Below are 19402 nucleotides of genomic sequence, written 5' to 3' on the forward strand. Positions count from 1 at the left end.
GCTTAAGGTGTCTGTTTTGTGTAATTTTGTCAGCGTCTGGGTTACCTGGCAACATACATCACCCAGTGTTCACGCATGTTGTTTCTAAGTAACAGGACATTGGGTCGTGTAAGTTTTAGATGTCTGTCTGACCCACTGAAAATTCACAGGACCCATAGAATATAATTTCAACACACATTTCAGATTAAATATTTCTTATAATTGGCATTGGAATTATTTATTTTTTAACAAATGTAAAATTTATAAACATGTCACATAAAACAACTTCAAAGTCATTATGAAATATACTGTCAGGACACTGGGGCCAAGGGGTTGTAGACTTCCATCCGACCGTCGACAAATCTGCCGGATTTGTCTGAGGGTCCGACGCTATTCATGAACCCTGACATCACCAGGAACTATAAGACTCCAACCAAAGCTGCAGATACATTCCAGGCCAAGGCGTTTATACAGTCCACACCTTCACCACAAGACAAGCCTGAGTCTAGAAAGATGTAGTCTTTGAACGGCATTTAGAAGTGATACACATAAATTCAATAATTTTTTATGTCAACTTCTTCGTTTTGATGGAGTATTTTCTTACTCCATCATGTGAATGAAAGACCAGGAAACAGTCACCATTGTTACCTCATCAAGCATGCCTGGATTAACAATTCCTGACTTCCACTAGTCCATCCACCTCACCAATCTAGTGCTAATTAACTACCGGCTTGCACTGTTATCTTGTCACTTTGGTTTCACATGTACATATATAGCCGTCACACACACACACACACATGTATATATATATCCATCAAAATACATTATTTGGCATCCATAAATTCTTGCCTTTAGCAAGATGTACCGGGAGTTTTGTGTGGGCTCAGTTCATCTGTGTGATGAGCAAGTACACTCGCCACTGGCCCAAAGACCAGAAACTATTAAGCAAATTTATTCATGCATCTTCATAGTACATAAGACATAAAGTGTACATCATGTCGATGTCAACATCCTCCTGTGTTCAGATCCTAACCATGTTACTTGTCCCCAGTGATGAGGCAGGATTCTGTTTTCTTAAGTGATGTTCATGTTGATTAAAGGACAATATTGAAAAGAAAGTAAAATGAAACCTTAACTTGGATAATATAAAATAACTGAGCACCAAATATTCTTCACTGCATAGATATGCAAAAGGAATCCCAAGCTTATAATGGGATTTCTTGTATGCCAGTGAATCCATGGCAACTGAGCAAGAAAGCTTCAGGAACATGATTCATGTTTTCAACTCAAGATATATGGCAGTATATATGGCCATTGCCTATACAGATATATGGCCATTGCCTATACAGATATCTGGCAGTATATATGGCCATTGCCTATACAGATATGTGGCAGTATATATGGCCATTGCCTATACAGATATATGGCAGTATATATGGCCATTGCCTATACAGATATATGGCAGTATATATGGCCATTGCCTATACAGATATATGGCAGTATATATGGCCATTGCCTATACAGATATATGGCAGTATATATGGCCATTGCCTATACAGATATATGGCAGTATATATGGTCATTGCCTATACAGATATATGGCCATTGCCTATACAGATATGTGGCAGTATATATGGTCATTGCCTATACAGATATATGGCCATTGCCTATACAGATATATGGCAGTATATATGGCCATTGCCTATACAGATATATGGCAGTATATATGGCCATTGCCTATACAGATATATGGCAGTATATATGGTCATTGCCTATACAGATATATGGCAGTATATATGGCCATTGCCTATACAGATATATGGCAGTATATATGGCCATTGCCTATACAGATATATGGCAGTATATATGGCCATTGCCTATACAGATATATGGCAGTATATATGGCCATTGCCTATACAGATATATGGCAGTATATATGGTCATTGCCTATACAGATATATGGCCATTGCCTATACAGATATATGGCAGTATATATGGCCATTGCCTATACAGATATATGGCAGTATATATGGCCATTGCCTATACAGATATATGGCAGTATATATGGCCATTGCCTATACAGATATATGGCAGTATATATGGCCATTGCCTATACAGATATATGGCAGTATATATGGCCATTGCCTATACAGATATATGGCAGTATATATGGCCATTGCCTATACAGATATATGGCAGTATATATGGTCATTGCCTATACAGATATATGGCAGTATATATGGCCATTGCCTATACAGATATATGGCAGTATATATGGTCATTGCCTATACAGATATATGGCCATTGCCTATACAGATATATGGCAGTATATATGGCCATTGCCTATACAGATATATGGCAGTATATATGGTCATTGCCTATACAGATATATGGCAGTATATATGGCCATTGCCTATACAGATATATGGCAGTATATATGGCCATTGCCTATACAGATATATGGCAGTATATATGGCCATTGCCTATACAGATATATGGCAGTATATATGGCCATTGCCTATACAGATATATGGCAGTATATATGGCCATTGCCTATACAGATATATGGCAGTATATATGGTCATTGCCTATACAGATATATGGTCATTGCCTATACAGATATATGGCAGTATATATGGTCATTGCCTATACAGATATATGGCAGTATATATGGTCATTGCCTATACAGATATATGGCCATTGCCTATACAGATATCTGGCAGTATATATGGCCATTGCCTATACAGATATATGGCAGTATATATGGTCATTGCCTATACAGATATATGGCCATTGCCTATACAGATATATGGCAGTATATATGGCCATTGCCTATACAGATATATGGCAGTATATATGGCCATTGCCTATACAGATATATGGCAGTATATATGGCCATTGCCTATACAGATATATGGCAGTATATATGGCCATTGCCTATACAGATATATGGCAGCATATATGGCCACTTGCCCATACAGATATATGGCAGTATATATGGCCATTGCCTATACAGATATATGGCAGTATATATGGTCATTGCCTATACAGATATATGGCCATTGCCTATACAGATATGTGGCAGTATATATGGCCATTGCCTATACAGATATATGGCAGTATATATGGCCATTGCCTATACAGATATGGCAGTATATATGGCCATTGCCTATACAGATATATGGCAGTATATATGGTCATTGCCTATACAGATATATGGCCATTGCCTATACAGATATGTGGCAGTATATATGGCCATTGCCTATACAGATATATGGCAGTATATATGGCCATTGCCTATACAGATATATGGCAGTATATATGGCCATTGCCTATACAGATATATGGCAGTATATATGGCCATTGCCTATACAGATATATGGCAGTATATATGGCCATTGCCTATACAGATATATGGCAGTATATATGGCCATTGCCTATACAGATATATGGCAGTATATATGGCCATTGCCTATACAGATATATGACAGTATATATGGCCATTGCCTATACAGATATATGGCCATTGCCTATACAGATATATGGCAGTATATATGGCCATTGCCTATACAGATATATGGCAGTATATATGGCCATTGCCTATACAGATATATGGCAGTATATATGGCCATTGCCTATACAGATATATGGCAGTATATATGGCCATTGCCTATACAGATATATGGCAGTATATATGGCCATTGCCTATACAGATATATGGCCATTGCCTATACAGATATATGGCAGTATATATGGCCATTGCCTATACAGATATATGGCAGTATATACGGCCATTGCCTATACAGATATAAGGCAGTATATATGGCCATTGCCTATACAAGGAAACAATCACTTCTACAACAGTCCTATCACTCCACAAGATAACCTGACACAGTGTCGTAATATAGTAACAATATCTGTCTAGGATATAGCTTGGCTATACAACAGCCATATCATGCAGTGATATTACCGGTACTTAATCACCTTGGTAATACCTTTAAGTGGTATTCATTGATATCACAATATTACTGGTTCAAACAGCATTACCATGAACAAGCACTCTGATGTTAGATGAAACCCTCCAGTAATGACTGGAATCACCACCATGTAATACAGATCTTGAAGATTTGATTCTGGTGTGGGTGAAGTTTGTGGCTTTCATGTGGATTCATAGTTAGTTAATACATATATGACAGTTACGCCATGCAGACTGATCTTTGTGTTCTGAGGTTGTTCGTACACTCTTTAAGAGCCAGATGGTGTGGATGTGTATTGTGTACTTTGCTAATGCGTTCAGTCTGCACACTGTGACATAAAAGTGACAATATTCTGATAAAATAGCAGTGTGACCCTTGGCCATATCCACAAAAATCAAACCACAAGAAGTGTTGAGCAAAACATGGTCATCAAAGAATAACATGAAAGAGAATAATAATATGATTTATTTCGTCTCATATTTACAACTTCTAAGAAAACAATTCCTAAAGAGTACAAAGTAAACATGATGGACAAAAGACAATTCAACCTTTTCACATTAACTGAAGTAATGTTGGCAGGTGACTGTCAAAAATTATTCCAGGGACTTCCACCAAGCACTCCTGCCCCATGTAACTACCTCTCCAACTGACGGATCCCTAAGCTGCATGTGAATACAGGATAATGTGCAGAGGAAGAATAGCATCCTTGTTTCCCATCAGTAATAAAGATGGTAGGATTGATAGCACTGAGATTTTACCATTGCTCCATTTTGATAACAAAAACTTTATTAAATTTTGTGGAATTTGAACAGCTTTATTAATGCATATTAATGTCTTCTCTTTAGTCTCCTGAATACCTGTTAAGACAGTTTTAATAGCTGTGAGGCAACACATACCTGGTATGGACGACAGTGAAGTGCACAGTGTGATTTTTCAAATCAAGTCCGAGACAATTGTAAATATGGTTACTATGGTGACACAGAACACATTTGGTACTGAACACAAAATTCAACAACAACGGAAACAATCTGAAATCAAACTGAAACAAACATAATATTCAAACAATGTACAAGAAGAAGTCCTGGAAAGAGGACAACAGACAGGAAAATGCTGAATGGTCTATATTCGGCAAATGAGTTATCTCCCCTTTGATCACCAACACAATTGATGAGGTCCAAGGTGTGCAGGTTTCAAATTACCCCTTCAGTCTTTTCTTAACATCGGGATTATGGCAAGGATACCATGCCTTTTCTCTTTAACATTATACATAAAATTGTGTGAACTGTTCTGTGGATACATGGAAACATTTAGCACTTACCAGCACAATTAGAAAGAATGAAACCTGCTTCAAGTTCCACAGGAGATTCTATTTTTCAAGATGACAAAAGGTTTTGTTAAGTACATAATGAACCTAGATCAACATCATCACATATTTTACATGAGGTATATACAAGTAATTAGTATGGATAAAACTTTCTAGAAAAGACAAGCAGGTGTGCTTTTTGAAACTTGACAAACACTGAATTTTGTTGAAATCACAAATGTGTTAATTCAAATGTTTAAAAACATATGAATGCTCTGGATGTGTGCTCAATCCTGCAAAAACTGCAAGCGACAACATATGCAATGTTGACTGCACTCGGGGATCTATCTAGGTTTCAAAACTTAATTACTGTTTCAAAAGTCAAGTTCTTACGTTCTGGGGTATGTCAGCACAGCATTCAATGATGTAAATGGAAACGGTACATCCTTTTTCCTTCCTTGGTCCTATTGACAGTGAAATATATATCATCCGGTAAAGCCAAAATCTTAGCTAACATTGTGACATGAAATGGGAACGTCCATATTCCAATCTGAAAATGTTTACTGACATGAGCTCTAGAGTTGTGGCTGAATATTAGCTTTGATGCAAAAGTAGACAAATCCCAATAGCAACTTACCTGTCAGATTTGAGAAAATACAGAAAGAAGATGAAATCAGTTGTCAGGTAACAAGTAGGTCAAAACAGTCTCCAATGGCCTTCTGGGTACACACATGATGCTATGTTCCCTTACTTTCTTCAATCAGTATCTTTCAAATGGATATACAATCTAAATATGTCATATATACCAATTTCTGGTAAAGTTATTTTGTCTAGTTAAACTGTGGCTAATGATCTGCTGACTAGAATGTACAAAATGGTGGTTGACCGTGCTTCAAGGTCATCAGACAAAGGAAATGCTCATGATGACATTATAAAGATATAACAAGGAAGAACAGAGAAATTCAACAAACTTAATCATGCTAATTGTAAAGATGTCCTATGAGGGCATGTTGTTGAGAAGTTACATCCCTTTCATGTGACACATGTTAAGTTGTTTGGAAAAAAGTGAAAACAATCTGGTTTTATCAAATCCGATCAGATTGAGGAGCAATGATCAAACACTAATGCTCTATACATAAACATTGTTATTCAAGATTCATGACCTTAACATATCACAGACATATCTTGTTGAACTTGTCCTGGAAGCCATGTGGGATATAGCATATGTCCTTCTGTCATCCAGATGTCAACGCTCTATGCTTCCCAGAATGTTTCACAGCCATTTGTTATGTAATGTGATTCCCTCCCATCTGTACATAACCAGCCCGATAACCATATAATTAGTGATGAACTGTTCAGATAAGGCTACATAATACCTACATTACTTAGCATTGAAAAGACAGTCAAGTCTACAAGACCAAAGGCACTACAACTGACAATGGAATAGAGATTACTGTATTTTTCCCAAAAAATGTCACTCAACATCAATGCTGACACGGTGTGAAATAATTTCAGTTTATGTGAAAATTGGTACACTAAGTAGAAATGTAATCATTTTATTATGGTACGAAACACTCTGGAAGTATGAGTGAATCTAGTGTATTCATCAACATTACCCTGGGCCCGATGAGAAGTGTGCCACTGGGAAGGCTTAGTTACCTGAAAGATACGTGAAACTAAAGCAGCTTTCTGGCTGAATAAAACTGGATACATTCTCCAAAAGAAAAGAAGCTGGGACAGAAATGCAAGATTTTCATCAATTTTAATGGTTGAGACAATGGAGAAAGGATGTCACTTTAAGAAATGCAAAATTAGGGGCAAGATGGGCTCGAGGAGGGGGAGTGATTTGGTTGGTATGTGTCAAACGTGTGTGTGTGTGGTGTGTCAGATTGGGGTGGGGAGGGAGAAAGTGATTTGGTTGGTATGTGTCAAACGTGTGTGGGTGGTGTGTCAGATGGGGGTGGGGAGGGAGAAAGTGATTTGGTTGGTATGTGTCAAACGTGTGTGGGTGGTGTGTCAGATGGGATGGGGGGGGTGGGAGGGAGAAAGTGATTTGGTTGGTATGTGTCGGACGTGTGTGGGTGGTGTGTCAGATGGGGTGGGGAGGGAGAAAGTGATTTGGTTGGTATGTGTCAAACGTGTGTGGGTGGTGTGTCAGATGGGGGTGGGGGAGGGAGAAAGTGATTTGGTTGGTATGTGTCAAACGTGTGTGGGTGGGGAGGGAGAAAGTGGTTTGGTTGGTATGTGTCAAACGTGTGTGGGTGGTGTGTCAGATCGGGGGGGAGGGGGAGAGGGTTTGGTTGGTATGTGATTTGGTGTGGTATGTGTCAGGCGTGTGTGGGTGGGGAGAGGAGAGTGATTTGGTTGGTATGTGTCAAACGTGTGTGTGGGTGGGGGTAGGAGAGGAGAGAGTGATTTGGTTGGTATGTGTCAAACGTGTGGGTGGTGTGTGATGGGGGTGGGGAGGAGAAAGTGATTTGGTTGGTATGTGTCAAACGTGTGTGGGTGGGGAGGGAGAAAGTGATTTGGTTGGCATGTGTCAAACGTGTGTGGGTGGTGTGTCACATAGGGGTGGGTGGTGTGTATGGGGGTGGGGGAGGGACAATGTGATTTGGGTTGTATGTGTCAGATGGCCATGGGAATCAAAATGATGTCTGGGCTGAAAGTTCCTTAACTGATATATCTATAATGGCCTCATAAAAGAATACAGACATTGTTGTCTCTCAAAACAGTGTGACTGTGAGACTGAACTAGACAGGTGGGTATATGTATTGTAGGATATTGAAGCAGGCATTTCACCTGCCCTGGTCAAGTTCTAGAATCCATATATATAAGTCCGGTCTAACAACAAGAAAAGACAAAATTTGATGTCTACTCATTCGTGTCAAACATAGCAAAATTTGATTTCTTCATCCCCAAACCAAGCACTGAGACAACTAGCACAATCATTTCAAAACATGGCACTTATATTCAAAACATATGTACAAAAGTATTTACACGGTGAAATCCTCCCCAAATCTATCACAGACAATTGGTCAGTTTATTCCACGTCCTGACTAACAGCTACCAACAAATGCTTGCTGTGCTTGTGGGTCTCTGTAACTGGTTGGTCACTCTAATGGAAGCTGAACTGTGACACGGGTCAAGTCACATATGTCAAAGCTGGCCGTGACTATGGTCAAGTCAGATATCTGAAAGCTGGTCGTGAAACCAGTTAAGTGATTTCTGTCAGTCATTACATTGCCTCAGTCACATGTGAAAGCTTGCTGTCATTTCAGTCAAGTCACATGTGAAAGCAGGCTATCATCTTATTTGAGTCACACGTGTGAAAGCGACTATTATCTCATTTGAATGACATGTGTGAGAGCTGGCTGTCATCTCATTTGAGTCACACGTGTGAAAGCATTGTGTCATCTCAAATTTGAGTCACGTGTGAAAGCTTGCTGTCATCTCAAATTTGAGTCAATATCCACATAACACACCGTCCCTTACATATGTTGCATGGCAATCAGATTATAGAACCTGAACACTTTACCAAGCTTATCCACCAGCTGGTACAACCCTGAAATACCATAACAAGGTGGGCGTGGCTAGTTGCGGTAGTACATCAAGTATGTCTTCAGTGCAATAGGCAGCGGCAGCTGTCCTATCCTCTCCCTCAATATCGTGCCCACCACTACCCGTGGTCGTCCATCCTCCTGCTCTGTGCAGTCCATGGCATGGTTGCCGGAGCCCTCGAAGCTGCTGGCAGGTGATGCCTTCTCACTGTTGTCATGTGACGTGTCGGCTTCCAGAGGGTCATCTCCTAGAGACCCAATGCCTGATGTTTCCGAAGTATCAGCACTTGTGTTGGATGAACAGCGAATCTTGCGTGGGGGACTAAGTCCAGATTTTGCAACATCGTTCAACTGCAGCATTTCCACAATGTCAACACCTTCATCATCCTCATCATGATGATCATCGTCCTCATCATCGTTGTCAGAGTCATCAGAGGAATGGGCATCGGCCAGAAAGCGACCTATACCATGAAGTCTGCTGCTGCTATTGGTAGAGGTCGTTGTGGAGCTAGAATGGCTCCCTGAGGATGCAGCACCATTTCTGGTTGGGGCACTTCTGACTCTAGTGGTCTTCGACTGCTGTTCTCCAGAGGCTCCTGCCTCAGCTTCCCCTTCCCTCTCCGTCTCCCCTTCGGCACCACCCTCCTCCATCTGTTCACTGTCTTCCTCCATGCCCTCTTCTTCCTCTTCCTCAGCATCAGCAACACTCCGCAGGAAGCGTCGTCTACGGATCAACCGAACTGGCTCCCCTCCCTCCTCATCATCGCTGTCCTCAAACTGCCCGAGGATCATCATCCCCATGCTCATGGGCACAATATTGATGCGTCTCTGTTTGCCTGCACGTTTCTTGACAGGTTCACGCTTCTTCTTGCGGACATTCTTGAGGTGAGGAAAGGAGGCTAGGATGTTAACACGCAGGATCTTCCTGATGGTGATGCGACATACTTCCTGCAGCATCGGCAGTGACACATCAGCTGCAACAAGAAACGTCAGTTACAGAAGCTTCAAATCATCAAACCGAATGCAGACAGAGATCTCACCTGTCAGTTACATCCTAGACAGATCTCATTAAGGGGTTTCACCCTGGACTTAGATTTCACTTAAGAGTTTAAGCTTTCCCCAAAGTACCCGAGGTGCAGGCAGTCACCTTCATTTGATAACATAAGCATAATTTGTGCTTAAACCTTACTTCCAGCACTTGGATATGAAACTAGTTTTCTTTCTTTGTGTAAGTTCTACTCTGTACAATTGTGAAACCGTTATGACATTCTGGAATAATGAAACAGAAACGATTAACCGTGACATCAATGATCAAGTTGAGCAGATTTTCCTTTTCGCAAACGATTTTAAAGTGAAAAGTAAACTTTATTGAAACCAGGAACATGTTGAATGTGTAAGGAGAATGGATAGTTTGAATGGATGGACTGACTGAGTTTGGTTTTACGCCGCTTTTAGCAATATTCCAGCAACATCACAGCGGGGGACACCAGAAATGGGCTTCACATATTGTACCCATGTGGGGATTCGAACCCTGGATCTTCGGCGTGACGATCCAACGCTTTAACCACTGGGCTACCCCACAGCCCCCTTAAATGGATGGATATATCAACGATAAAAAGAAACACTGGACAGCAGCTTGTTAGCAATGAATTGTTGGTTGTTAGGGTTTCCAGGTGAGTTTCTGAATCATTCTGTACAATGTTCAATAAGTAACCCTTATCCCAAGCAGGTAGCAGCCTTAGTGGGTTAGTAATAAAGTTTCTCTGATTATGCTGACACAAAATGTACTCACGGAGATCAATCATCTCATCCTCCTTTGATGGAGACACAAGGGTGGCAAAGGAAACTGGAAGGATGTTCTTTGTCTCCCATGTTGTCTCTGAAGTGCGGCGTATCTGTAGCAGCTGTGGGAAGACACAAAACCCATCTAATGATGCAAGCAGGTATAGTGCCTCGGTAACACATCCAGAATCAATCTCTGTGACCACTGACTGACTGATGGTTGTTTAATGCTGCACTATCCCAGCGATATGGCAGCGGTAAATAAACAAGTCTGGACCAGACAATCCAGTGATTGTAATACGATGACAATTCTAGTTAAAGATTTTTAATGGCATTTGTGGCAAGTAAATCCAGCAACACCATGCCTGTGTTTGTGGGTTTCAACAGAGACCTGCATCATAGACTGAATAAAGGAGTGAATTTAGTGTTAGGCCGTACTCAGCAATATTCCAGCTATATGGCACCGTTCTGTAAATAATCAAGTCTGGACCTGACAATCCAGTGATCAACAACATGAGAATCAATCTGCGCTATTGGGAACCTATAACGTGTCAACCAAGTCAGCGAGTCTGACCACCCAATCATGTTAGTTGCCTCTTACGACAAGCATGGGTTACTGAAGACCAGTTCTAACCCGGACAATCACAGGTCTTTGGGACCACTGGCCACCTTATCATTGAGTACCATTTCAATCTGAATTTACATATGTCTCCCATATTTTTCACTAGTTGAGTAGAAGAATACATCTGAGTTCACAGTATCTTAATTAGCTTCAATAGAGAAAGTACTAGTAAAGGACGATGTTCACAGCAACTTCTGTTCATGTGAGTGAGACCTCCGACCTACCTGATCGTTGAGGGGCATGACTAGCACCCCTCCGACGTTGATGAGATTCTTCATGTAGTTCTCATGTTCCTTTGGGCAGGCTGCTCCACAGTATACACGGTCATACTGACGGCAGCAGGAGTTGATCTGGAGGCAGTTCCCAACCACAAACAGCGGCTCGCAGAAGTCAAACTCGTCAAAGGTATCACAGCTCTTCTTAAACTCCTCCAGCCTCTCCCGTGCATATTCCACCACATCCTCGTACAGCTCAACACCATGGTTCACACCATAAGGCCCTGAACACAACACAGCGCATGGGTGAGTAGGGGTGATTGGGCGATGAGAAGGGGGTGAGTGGGTGGTGAGAAGGGGGTCAGTGAAGGGGGTCAGCAAGGGTAGGGTTTGATTTGTTGTTTAACATCTCACTCAGCAGTATCCCAGCTAAATGGCAGAGCATGGGTAGGGCAAATACAGTTCTACAACATAAGGCACTGAACACAACACAATACATGGGTGAGTAGCTGTGAGTGGGTGATGAAAAGGGGGTGAGCGGGGGGTGAGTAACTGGTGGGCGGGTGTAGGGCATGTACAGCTCTACACCATACAGCCCTGAACAGAACAGAACACAACATATGGGTGAGTAGGGGTGAGTGGAGGTGGGCAGGGCTGGGCATGTACAGCTCTACACCATACATACCTGAACAGAACAGAACACAGCATATGGGTGAGTAGGGGTAAGTGGAGGTAGGCAGGGCTGGGCATGTACAGCTCTACACCATACATACCTGAACAGAACAGAACACAGCATATGGGTGAGTAGGGGTAAGTGGAGGTGGGCAGGGCTGGGCATGTACAGCTCTACACCATACAGCCCTGAATAGAACAGAACACAACATATGGGTGAGTAGGGGTGAGTGGAGGTGGGCAGGGCTGGGCATGTACAGCTCTACACCATACATACCTAAACAGAACAGAACACAACATATGGGTGAGTAGGGGTGAGTGGAGGTGGGCAGGGACCATACATACCTAAACAGAACAGAACACAACATATGGGTGAGTAGGGGTGGGGTGGAGGTGGGAGGTGGGCAGGGCTGGGCAAGTACAGCTCTACACCATACAGCCCTGAACAGAACAGAACACAACATATGGGTGAGTAGGGGTGAGTGGAGGTGGGCAGGGCTGGGCATGTACAGCTCTACACCATACATACCTAAACAGAACAGAACACAACATATGGGTGAGTAGGGGTAAGTGGAGGTGGGCAGGGCTGGGCATGTACAGCTCTACACCATACAGCCCTGAACAGAACAGAACAGAACACAACATATGGGTGAGTAGGGGTGAGTGGAGGTGGGCAGGGCTGGGCATGTACAGCTCTACACCATACATACCTAAACAGAACAGAACACAACATATGGGTGAGTAGGGGTGAGTGGAGGTGGGCAGGGCTGGGCAAGTACAGCTCTACACCTACATACCTGAACACAACACAGCACATTGGAGAGTAGGGGTGTGAGGGATGTGTGTGTACATGTGGTGGGTGAGTAGGGGGAGAGTGGGGTGGGGGAATGTCCCTCAACACAACTAGCACATGGGAGAATGGAGGCGAGTGGGCTTGGGGGAACTACGTAACAACACCAGACAGCCAGGAACACAACGCAGAACATGGGTGAATGGGGTGTGACTTGGGGCTAACTTGGGGTGGGGGAAGTACATAACAGCAACATAGGGCCCCAAGCATAATGCAGTACATGTGTGAATGGGGGCTGAATGAGGAGATGACTGGACGGGGCATACGGGAAGTACATCTCCACACCTGAAGTCACACCTAGCCTGAACACAAGCACCACATAAGAGGGTGGAAGGACCATGGGTTTGTACAGGTACACCATACAGGATGGGACCTTACCTAGGATGAGTCCGGTCATGGTACTGAGGTAGCCAGTGCCACTGCCCAGGTTGAGGAAGGAGAGGCCCTCCTTCACCTGCAGTGACTCCAGGACTTCGGAGTAGATGCATGGTGCCGACAGGTGCAGGTGGCCATGTTTCCATGCCAGGTCCTTGTATGCGCTGTCTCGGTGCCCGTCAACGTAGTAATCCGCTCTGTCAACAGCACGGAACACCTTCTCCACAAGAGGACTCTTGATGTAGTCGGCTTCCACCAGGTTGTCCACTAGTTCATTGTTATCCGCACCAGTGCTGACGGCGCCACCCATGCTGATGGATGTAGGTAGTGACTGATCTGCTACACTGTTACATTAAACTGAAACTGATCAGAAAGAACTCCTTACATAACTGTAGTTGACCTGCTCCAAAGAAAAATCCAAATAAACCACACACATGACTGTACACAGAAACAATTTTAAGAAGTAGATTGATACAGAAAAGCTTTCTTGTATACAAAGAACAATATCTAAGGGGTCGCTATCATTTCAGTTAAAGAATGAGTGAGTGAGTGAGTGAGTTTAGTTTTACGCCGCACTCAGCAATATTCCAGCTATATGGTGGCAGTCTAAATAATCGAGTCTGGACCAGACAATCCAGTGATCAACATCATGAACATCGATCTGCGCAATTGGGAACCGATGACATGTGTCAACCAAGTCAGCAAGCCTGACCACCCAATCCCGTTAGTCGCCTCTTACGATAAGCATAGTCGCCTTTTGTGGCAAGCATGGGTTGCTGAAGACCTATTCTACCCCACATCTTCATGAGTCAGTTAAAGAATGATAAGACCACTGTGCTGCAAGAAACACATTTACCAAATGTTGATAGTTAACTCGCTCTAACAGACATGTACTGTGATACATTTTTACTTTCTTACGCCAATCATCATCACAGCCACAAGGGTCACTGAACATGACAAATTGCTCACGATAGGTATCACTGAAGCTGACTAAACATAGAATTGCAGTTTCCATACAAGTGAGTGAGTTTGTTCAAAATTGTTCACCCAGCAGAAAATGGGTACCCAGTGGGATAAGTCATGTGATTATAGTCTTCTAGCGTCTAACAGGCAGCTTGGGTTATCCAGGGTAATAATGAACTATAAAACTCTGTTAGCGCTTTGAGCACACTTTGATGTGGAGTTTAGCGAATATAAGAATTCAAATTTTTAATATTATTATTACATCCTGACTCGTGGAACGATATCAGCAAATGAGTGTGGATTAAGATTAGGGTGGGTAGAGGAGGGTTAATATCAATATGAACGCAACCTTGCTTTGAGGAACAGATTCATTTCTGCATTGAGTGTGCAACAACTACATATCTGCCACAGGAATGTATTGTAACTATCAATAACACTTGCATTGATGGGATTTTATGCTAATTATAAACATGATAAAGACTGAAATCTACACCATTTCTTTCTTCATCATTTTAAAATTTATTTGTGGATTCCCTTAATTTTTGTTCCGTGTATATATCAAACGAGCGACCAAGGACGGTTATTAAACTTATCAAAACTGGACCTTTTTCTCAAATATTCGGGCCATCCATCAAAATCCACTTACCTTATTTTTCTCAGTGTTTTATATACTGACTAAAATGAGCAAAAACTCCCATCCTATGTCATCAGTCCTATTTTTACCACTTGCCAGAGCATGTTGAGTGCAACTGGTAATGTAAAATGAAATGCTACAGGATTCGCCAGGCACATACTGTTAGGAATTGTCAATAACTATATCGGTCTTTGCATAAGGTAGGATTTTGTCATCACCAGCATTTGACATTCCTTGTCGAAACATTCCAGTTACTGTTGATGTGATATCAAAACAACCCAACTATATTTGAAGTGATAAAATAAATACAATCATTTTAATTGTGTGGTTATATGACAAGTATTTCTACATTAATCATCAACCTTTCTGCCATCAGTCTTTACAAAGATTATCAACAAAATATTGCCTCTCATATTATGGGAATGGGAGGGATCAATGTTGCATTCAACATTGTCTTAACTGCATTTGTGTGCTGCACCGCGTACTAAAGTACTGTCGGAAATAGAAAATAACTGTTTTTAGGCTGTTACTCTGTATCCCTAAAATTTGCACAATTGCAAATAGCATTTGTCAAAATAACCTACATCGGCCTAACTGGGCGTTCAGTGGGAGACGTAATAGGATATCCACAAAAGCATGTTTGCTTGTAAAATCGGACAAAACTTAGAAAAATATGAATAGCAGCTGAAAACAATAGATCAGACTATAGATGGCAATTACGTCGCTCAGCCAGGTATGACGACGGACCCTCGACTTACTTGGCATGAAATACACGTGCTGCCCACAGGCACAAGGGATCATCTCAAAATATTTTGTGCTTTTTCATGTGTATCGAATATGTCTCTATTGATTACCTTATCTTATAGTTTTTATAGCTGATATATCTATCCCCCAGCTTGACCCCAACCACCGTCTGCAACACCCGTCCTGGTTTTGCTTTTGAGACGACCCCTCCTACCTGTTTCTTTTTATAGTGATAGTGAGACTCAATGGTATCATAGTTTCAGTATTAAATGTTATTATTCTTTACGTCTGCTATCGTTTACAATGAAACTAAGTCTAATTTCAAAATGGGCACTTAAAAAGTGTCATTTGTAATACAATATCATCGCATACTAATTTGCATAAAGCCATGGTCTGTTCTAAAAAAGTCGCATTGGACTCGCATTGCTCATTTCTGCACTAATCTCTCCTCAATAACATCCTTCTTTGACGTTTCCTATCTCCCTCCCACTGAGACTGTTAGGCCGAATTTAGTTTAACAGATATTTCACACTTTCACATATTAACTACCAAAATTGTAGATATAAATGTGAAAAAAAAGGTGTTTTTTCTATTTCACTGAGATAACATGCTCTGACTATGAGACTGACAGTCCTTGTTCTTCTTAATACCAAGCACCTGCTATCAACAAGTACTTTTTTTAATCTTATGATATGGACAGCAGATCAAACCGCTAACTGATTTTGTAAATGACATGGTCACTTACTTTGAACATAAATGTATGTTGTGGCGTGGAGGGTTGGGGGATGTTTGTTGTTGTTGTTGTCCATTCAATTCACATTATACTGTATACATGCTTATCCATAAAAATCGTCATTATCCACCCTGGCCATAAATTATGAACGGTCCCTTATGTCATATAAATAAACCTCTGCTAAAATTAGAAGATTCTATTAGTATCTGGAGTATATCTAATTTCCTTTAATCCCTTTACCATGGTTATACTGGTTTGACAGTTGCCCAGGCATTCAATGATACCAAACAAAAGCAACATTTTTAAAACTTTTGGGGAAAATGGGTTTCCTTGATTTGTTTTTGCAATAGAATACAGGTAGGCCCTAAAACCTACTAGTATTATTAATATTAGGGTAATGAAAAGTACCCTTGACATTTATGTTTACTTTGGTAATAAGGGTGAATTAGTTTCAGTGACATTGTCTGAATTACCAAAGAGCAGGACCAAAGAATTATATGTTCATACAAAAGACATTCCCAAAAATAATCACCTGTCACTTTCAAGTGTAATGGTAACTCTGATAATAACTATCAACCTTCAGCATACATGAGCTACAGGGATCCTCAAACTGTTTTGAGAAACCTTTTTTTTCTGGATAGTATGAATGCAGCTTGAACAAAATTGTTTTCTTGAAAATCATTAGTTCTAATCATGATAAAGGGAGCAATTTTAACAATCATTTTCAATGAAATTGAAGTATTTTCAAAAGTATCATTGTATCTTATGAGAAAAAACAATACTTTCAGTGCAACGACACCACAATTCACTAGACAACATAAAAGTTGACAGACAAACTTGGTGATAGTAACCCCTGGCAAACAGACAGTTAAACTGAACTTTTAACAACTAGTAACTCCTTCTTTTGCCCAAAAGAATTTTTTTACATGAAAATCATTTCAAACAATTGCTCTCATTATTTTGGAGAAGAAAAGTTAAGATGTAACTGACCAAGACCCTTTGACATAATATTATGACAATGTCAAGGTGAGTCATGTAGTCATTATTTCAGAAGTAGAAGGAATATCAGTTGACTACAGAAATGAATATTTCCAAATTTCTCATGATGCAACTTATTATTTGAGCTGTATCATCTTAAGATTGAAACAAACATGTTGGGAACATATTTTACAGGTGACAAACCCCATTCACATAACTCCTTCTCACCATGTCTAGGGAGCAATTTAAAGTTATGTCAAATATATACAAATCTTGCAAAAGTGCATACCAGAACTAACTTCTGACTTGAACCTAAAATTATGCACTTGAAAAAAAATAAAGCAGTCATTGCGACTTGTCAAGCCATTTCTGTCCGCGACATTTTGTACAGTCTGAACAAGGTCTAAACCAATATTTGTTTTTCTGATGTAAGCCTAATTTCCCTGTGTCTTCGAGGTCGCCACTGACAGACATTTAGATATGTTTGATTGTGAACTTATTTGCACAAACTAGTTATTGTCTTGCAACAGAGTTGAATGACTGTTTCTGCTTCCTGTCCGCTAAACGAGTCAATTGCGATCTAGCGTGCAGCTCGCCTTCGCTCGACTCATGTCTGACAGTCGATGAAATCTCGTTCTGTCGTCTGAGCAGCGGGCGACCGACCTACACTTCGCTGCTGAGCTAATGGCGTGCACCAGTACGCCGTCAACATGTAACTAAACGCAACCTTTCCTTTGGTACGACACCTAAATCTGGACGAGGCAGACGTGTAAGACTACAGTGTTACGACATGATTGGCCAGGTTACCTTCTTTTCCCCTTGTACTTCAGCTGCTCGACCAAAACAACAACAACACTGTGACGTCACGCATAAACAGGGCAGAATCCTGGGAAAACGAAAGGAATTTTCATTTGAGATTGACGACATGAGCTGTATTGTATTTCATACTGTGTTATCATATGATAATATAACCACATCGTTGACTAATTTTATTTTTATTGCCATTTATGCCAGAATTTACAAGTAACTTTCACAAGAACCTGGCCACGGTTGCAGCATTTGTCTCCCCTAGCTTCGTGATTTAGCTTCACAGATGGCAACAGGTGCACGTGGGAAATTAGCCTTGGATTATCCAAGCCGACCAATCATCTTGTTGGCTGTTCCGTTAAACTCCCTCGCAATTTTGATCCTGTTAAATGGCGTTTGGGAAAGTCAAGGAAGGGTAGGAAAATTTTGTTTTTCTCGGCGTAAATGAATTATTGGGAAAAGACACGTATTTCCAAATTTAGAAAACTACTTGTTCTAAACTTTTGTCGTGTTTGGTTGGTTTTATTCCATCAAAATATTCACATTTACGCTGTTTCCATATCTTACTGTGATAAGTTTATCCACAGGTTTGCGCACGTAGGGATAGATCATATAGTGAGTTTAAGGAAAAAATAGTGTTAGTCACATTTCTGAAAGAGTGAAAGTGAGTAAAGGTGTTCCTCCAATCCATTGCGAGACAATTCAATGATAGACAAGAAGGTGTCAGTTTGTTTTGATTAATTTTATTTAGCTCAGAGCACTGCAAAGTCAGTTTTTGCCGACGCATAATGTTGTTATCCAAAACGAGGCTGCAAAACCCTATGTCTCTTGTAAGGAATATTCCTGCAATTTAAATTGGTACAAAAATGAAATCTTCTCAAATTACTGCTTGAAACAATGTAAGGCTTAAAAAGCAACTTTTGTCTGCAGTTTTGATACAGATTTTGTTGTTTATTAAAGTAATTTTCTCAACTTTCACATTGCGGGTATATTTCCGCCATTGCCGTGCTTGTTATGTCACATGTCCCTTTCGTCATACACGGTATGAATTTCACAGATGGATCAGGCGCTTTTCACAATATACCCATCAACTCCATACAATGTGGATGCTTTCTGTTATTTAAGTCAGTCATTTTCGTACAATCACAAGTAATGGAAATTTCGGTAGTAAAAGCTACAGTTTACCTTTTGATAACTTTAATTATAGTTAA

General features: G+C 40.9%; 2 protein-coding genes across 2 annotated transcripts in view; one reads left to right on the forward strand and one right to left on the reverse strand.

The window, feature by feature from the left end:
- Positions 1-4403: 4403 nt before the first annotated feature.
- On the reverse strand, positions 4404-18283 carry LOC124274497 (protein-L-isoaspartate O-methyltransferase domain-containing protein 1-like). Its single transcript, XM_046709862.1, has 5 exons — positions 18192-18283; positions 13336-13695; positions 11445-11719; positions 10609-10720; positions 4404-9790 (listed from the first exon to the last, which is right to left on the reverse strand). The coding sequence occupies exons 2-5, from the start codon at positions 13640-13642 to the stop codon at positions 8850-8852; spliced, it is 1635 nt and encodes a 544-aa protein (XP_046565818.1). The 5' UTR covers positions 13643-13695; positions 18192-18283; the 3' UTR covers positions 4404-8849.
- LOC124274465 overlaps positions 18079-19402 on the forward strand; it is a 45740-nt gene continuing 44416 nt past the window's right edge. The window contains exon 1 of the mRNA XM_046709826.1: positions 18079-18153. The gene's annotated coding sequence lies outside the window, so the exon portion shown is untranslated. The remainder of the gene's footprint in view (positions 18154-19402) is intronic.

The sequence above is a fragment of the Haliotis rubra genome, unplaced genomic scaffold (genome assembly GCF_003918875.1).
Source record: "Haliotis rubra isolate DU_JTF1 unplaced genomic scaffold, ASM391887v1 Scf191, whole genome shotgun sequence".
Classification (NCBI taxonomy): domain Eukaryota; kingdom Metazoa; phylum Mollusca; class Gastropoda; order Lepetellida; family Haliotidae; genus Haliotis; species Haliotis rubra.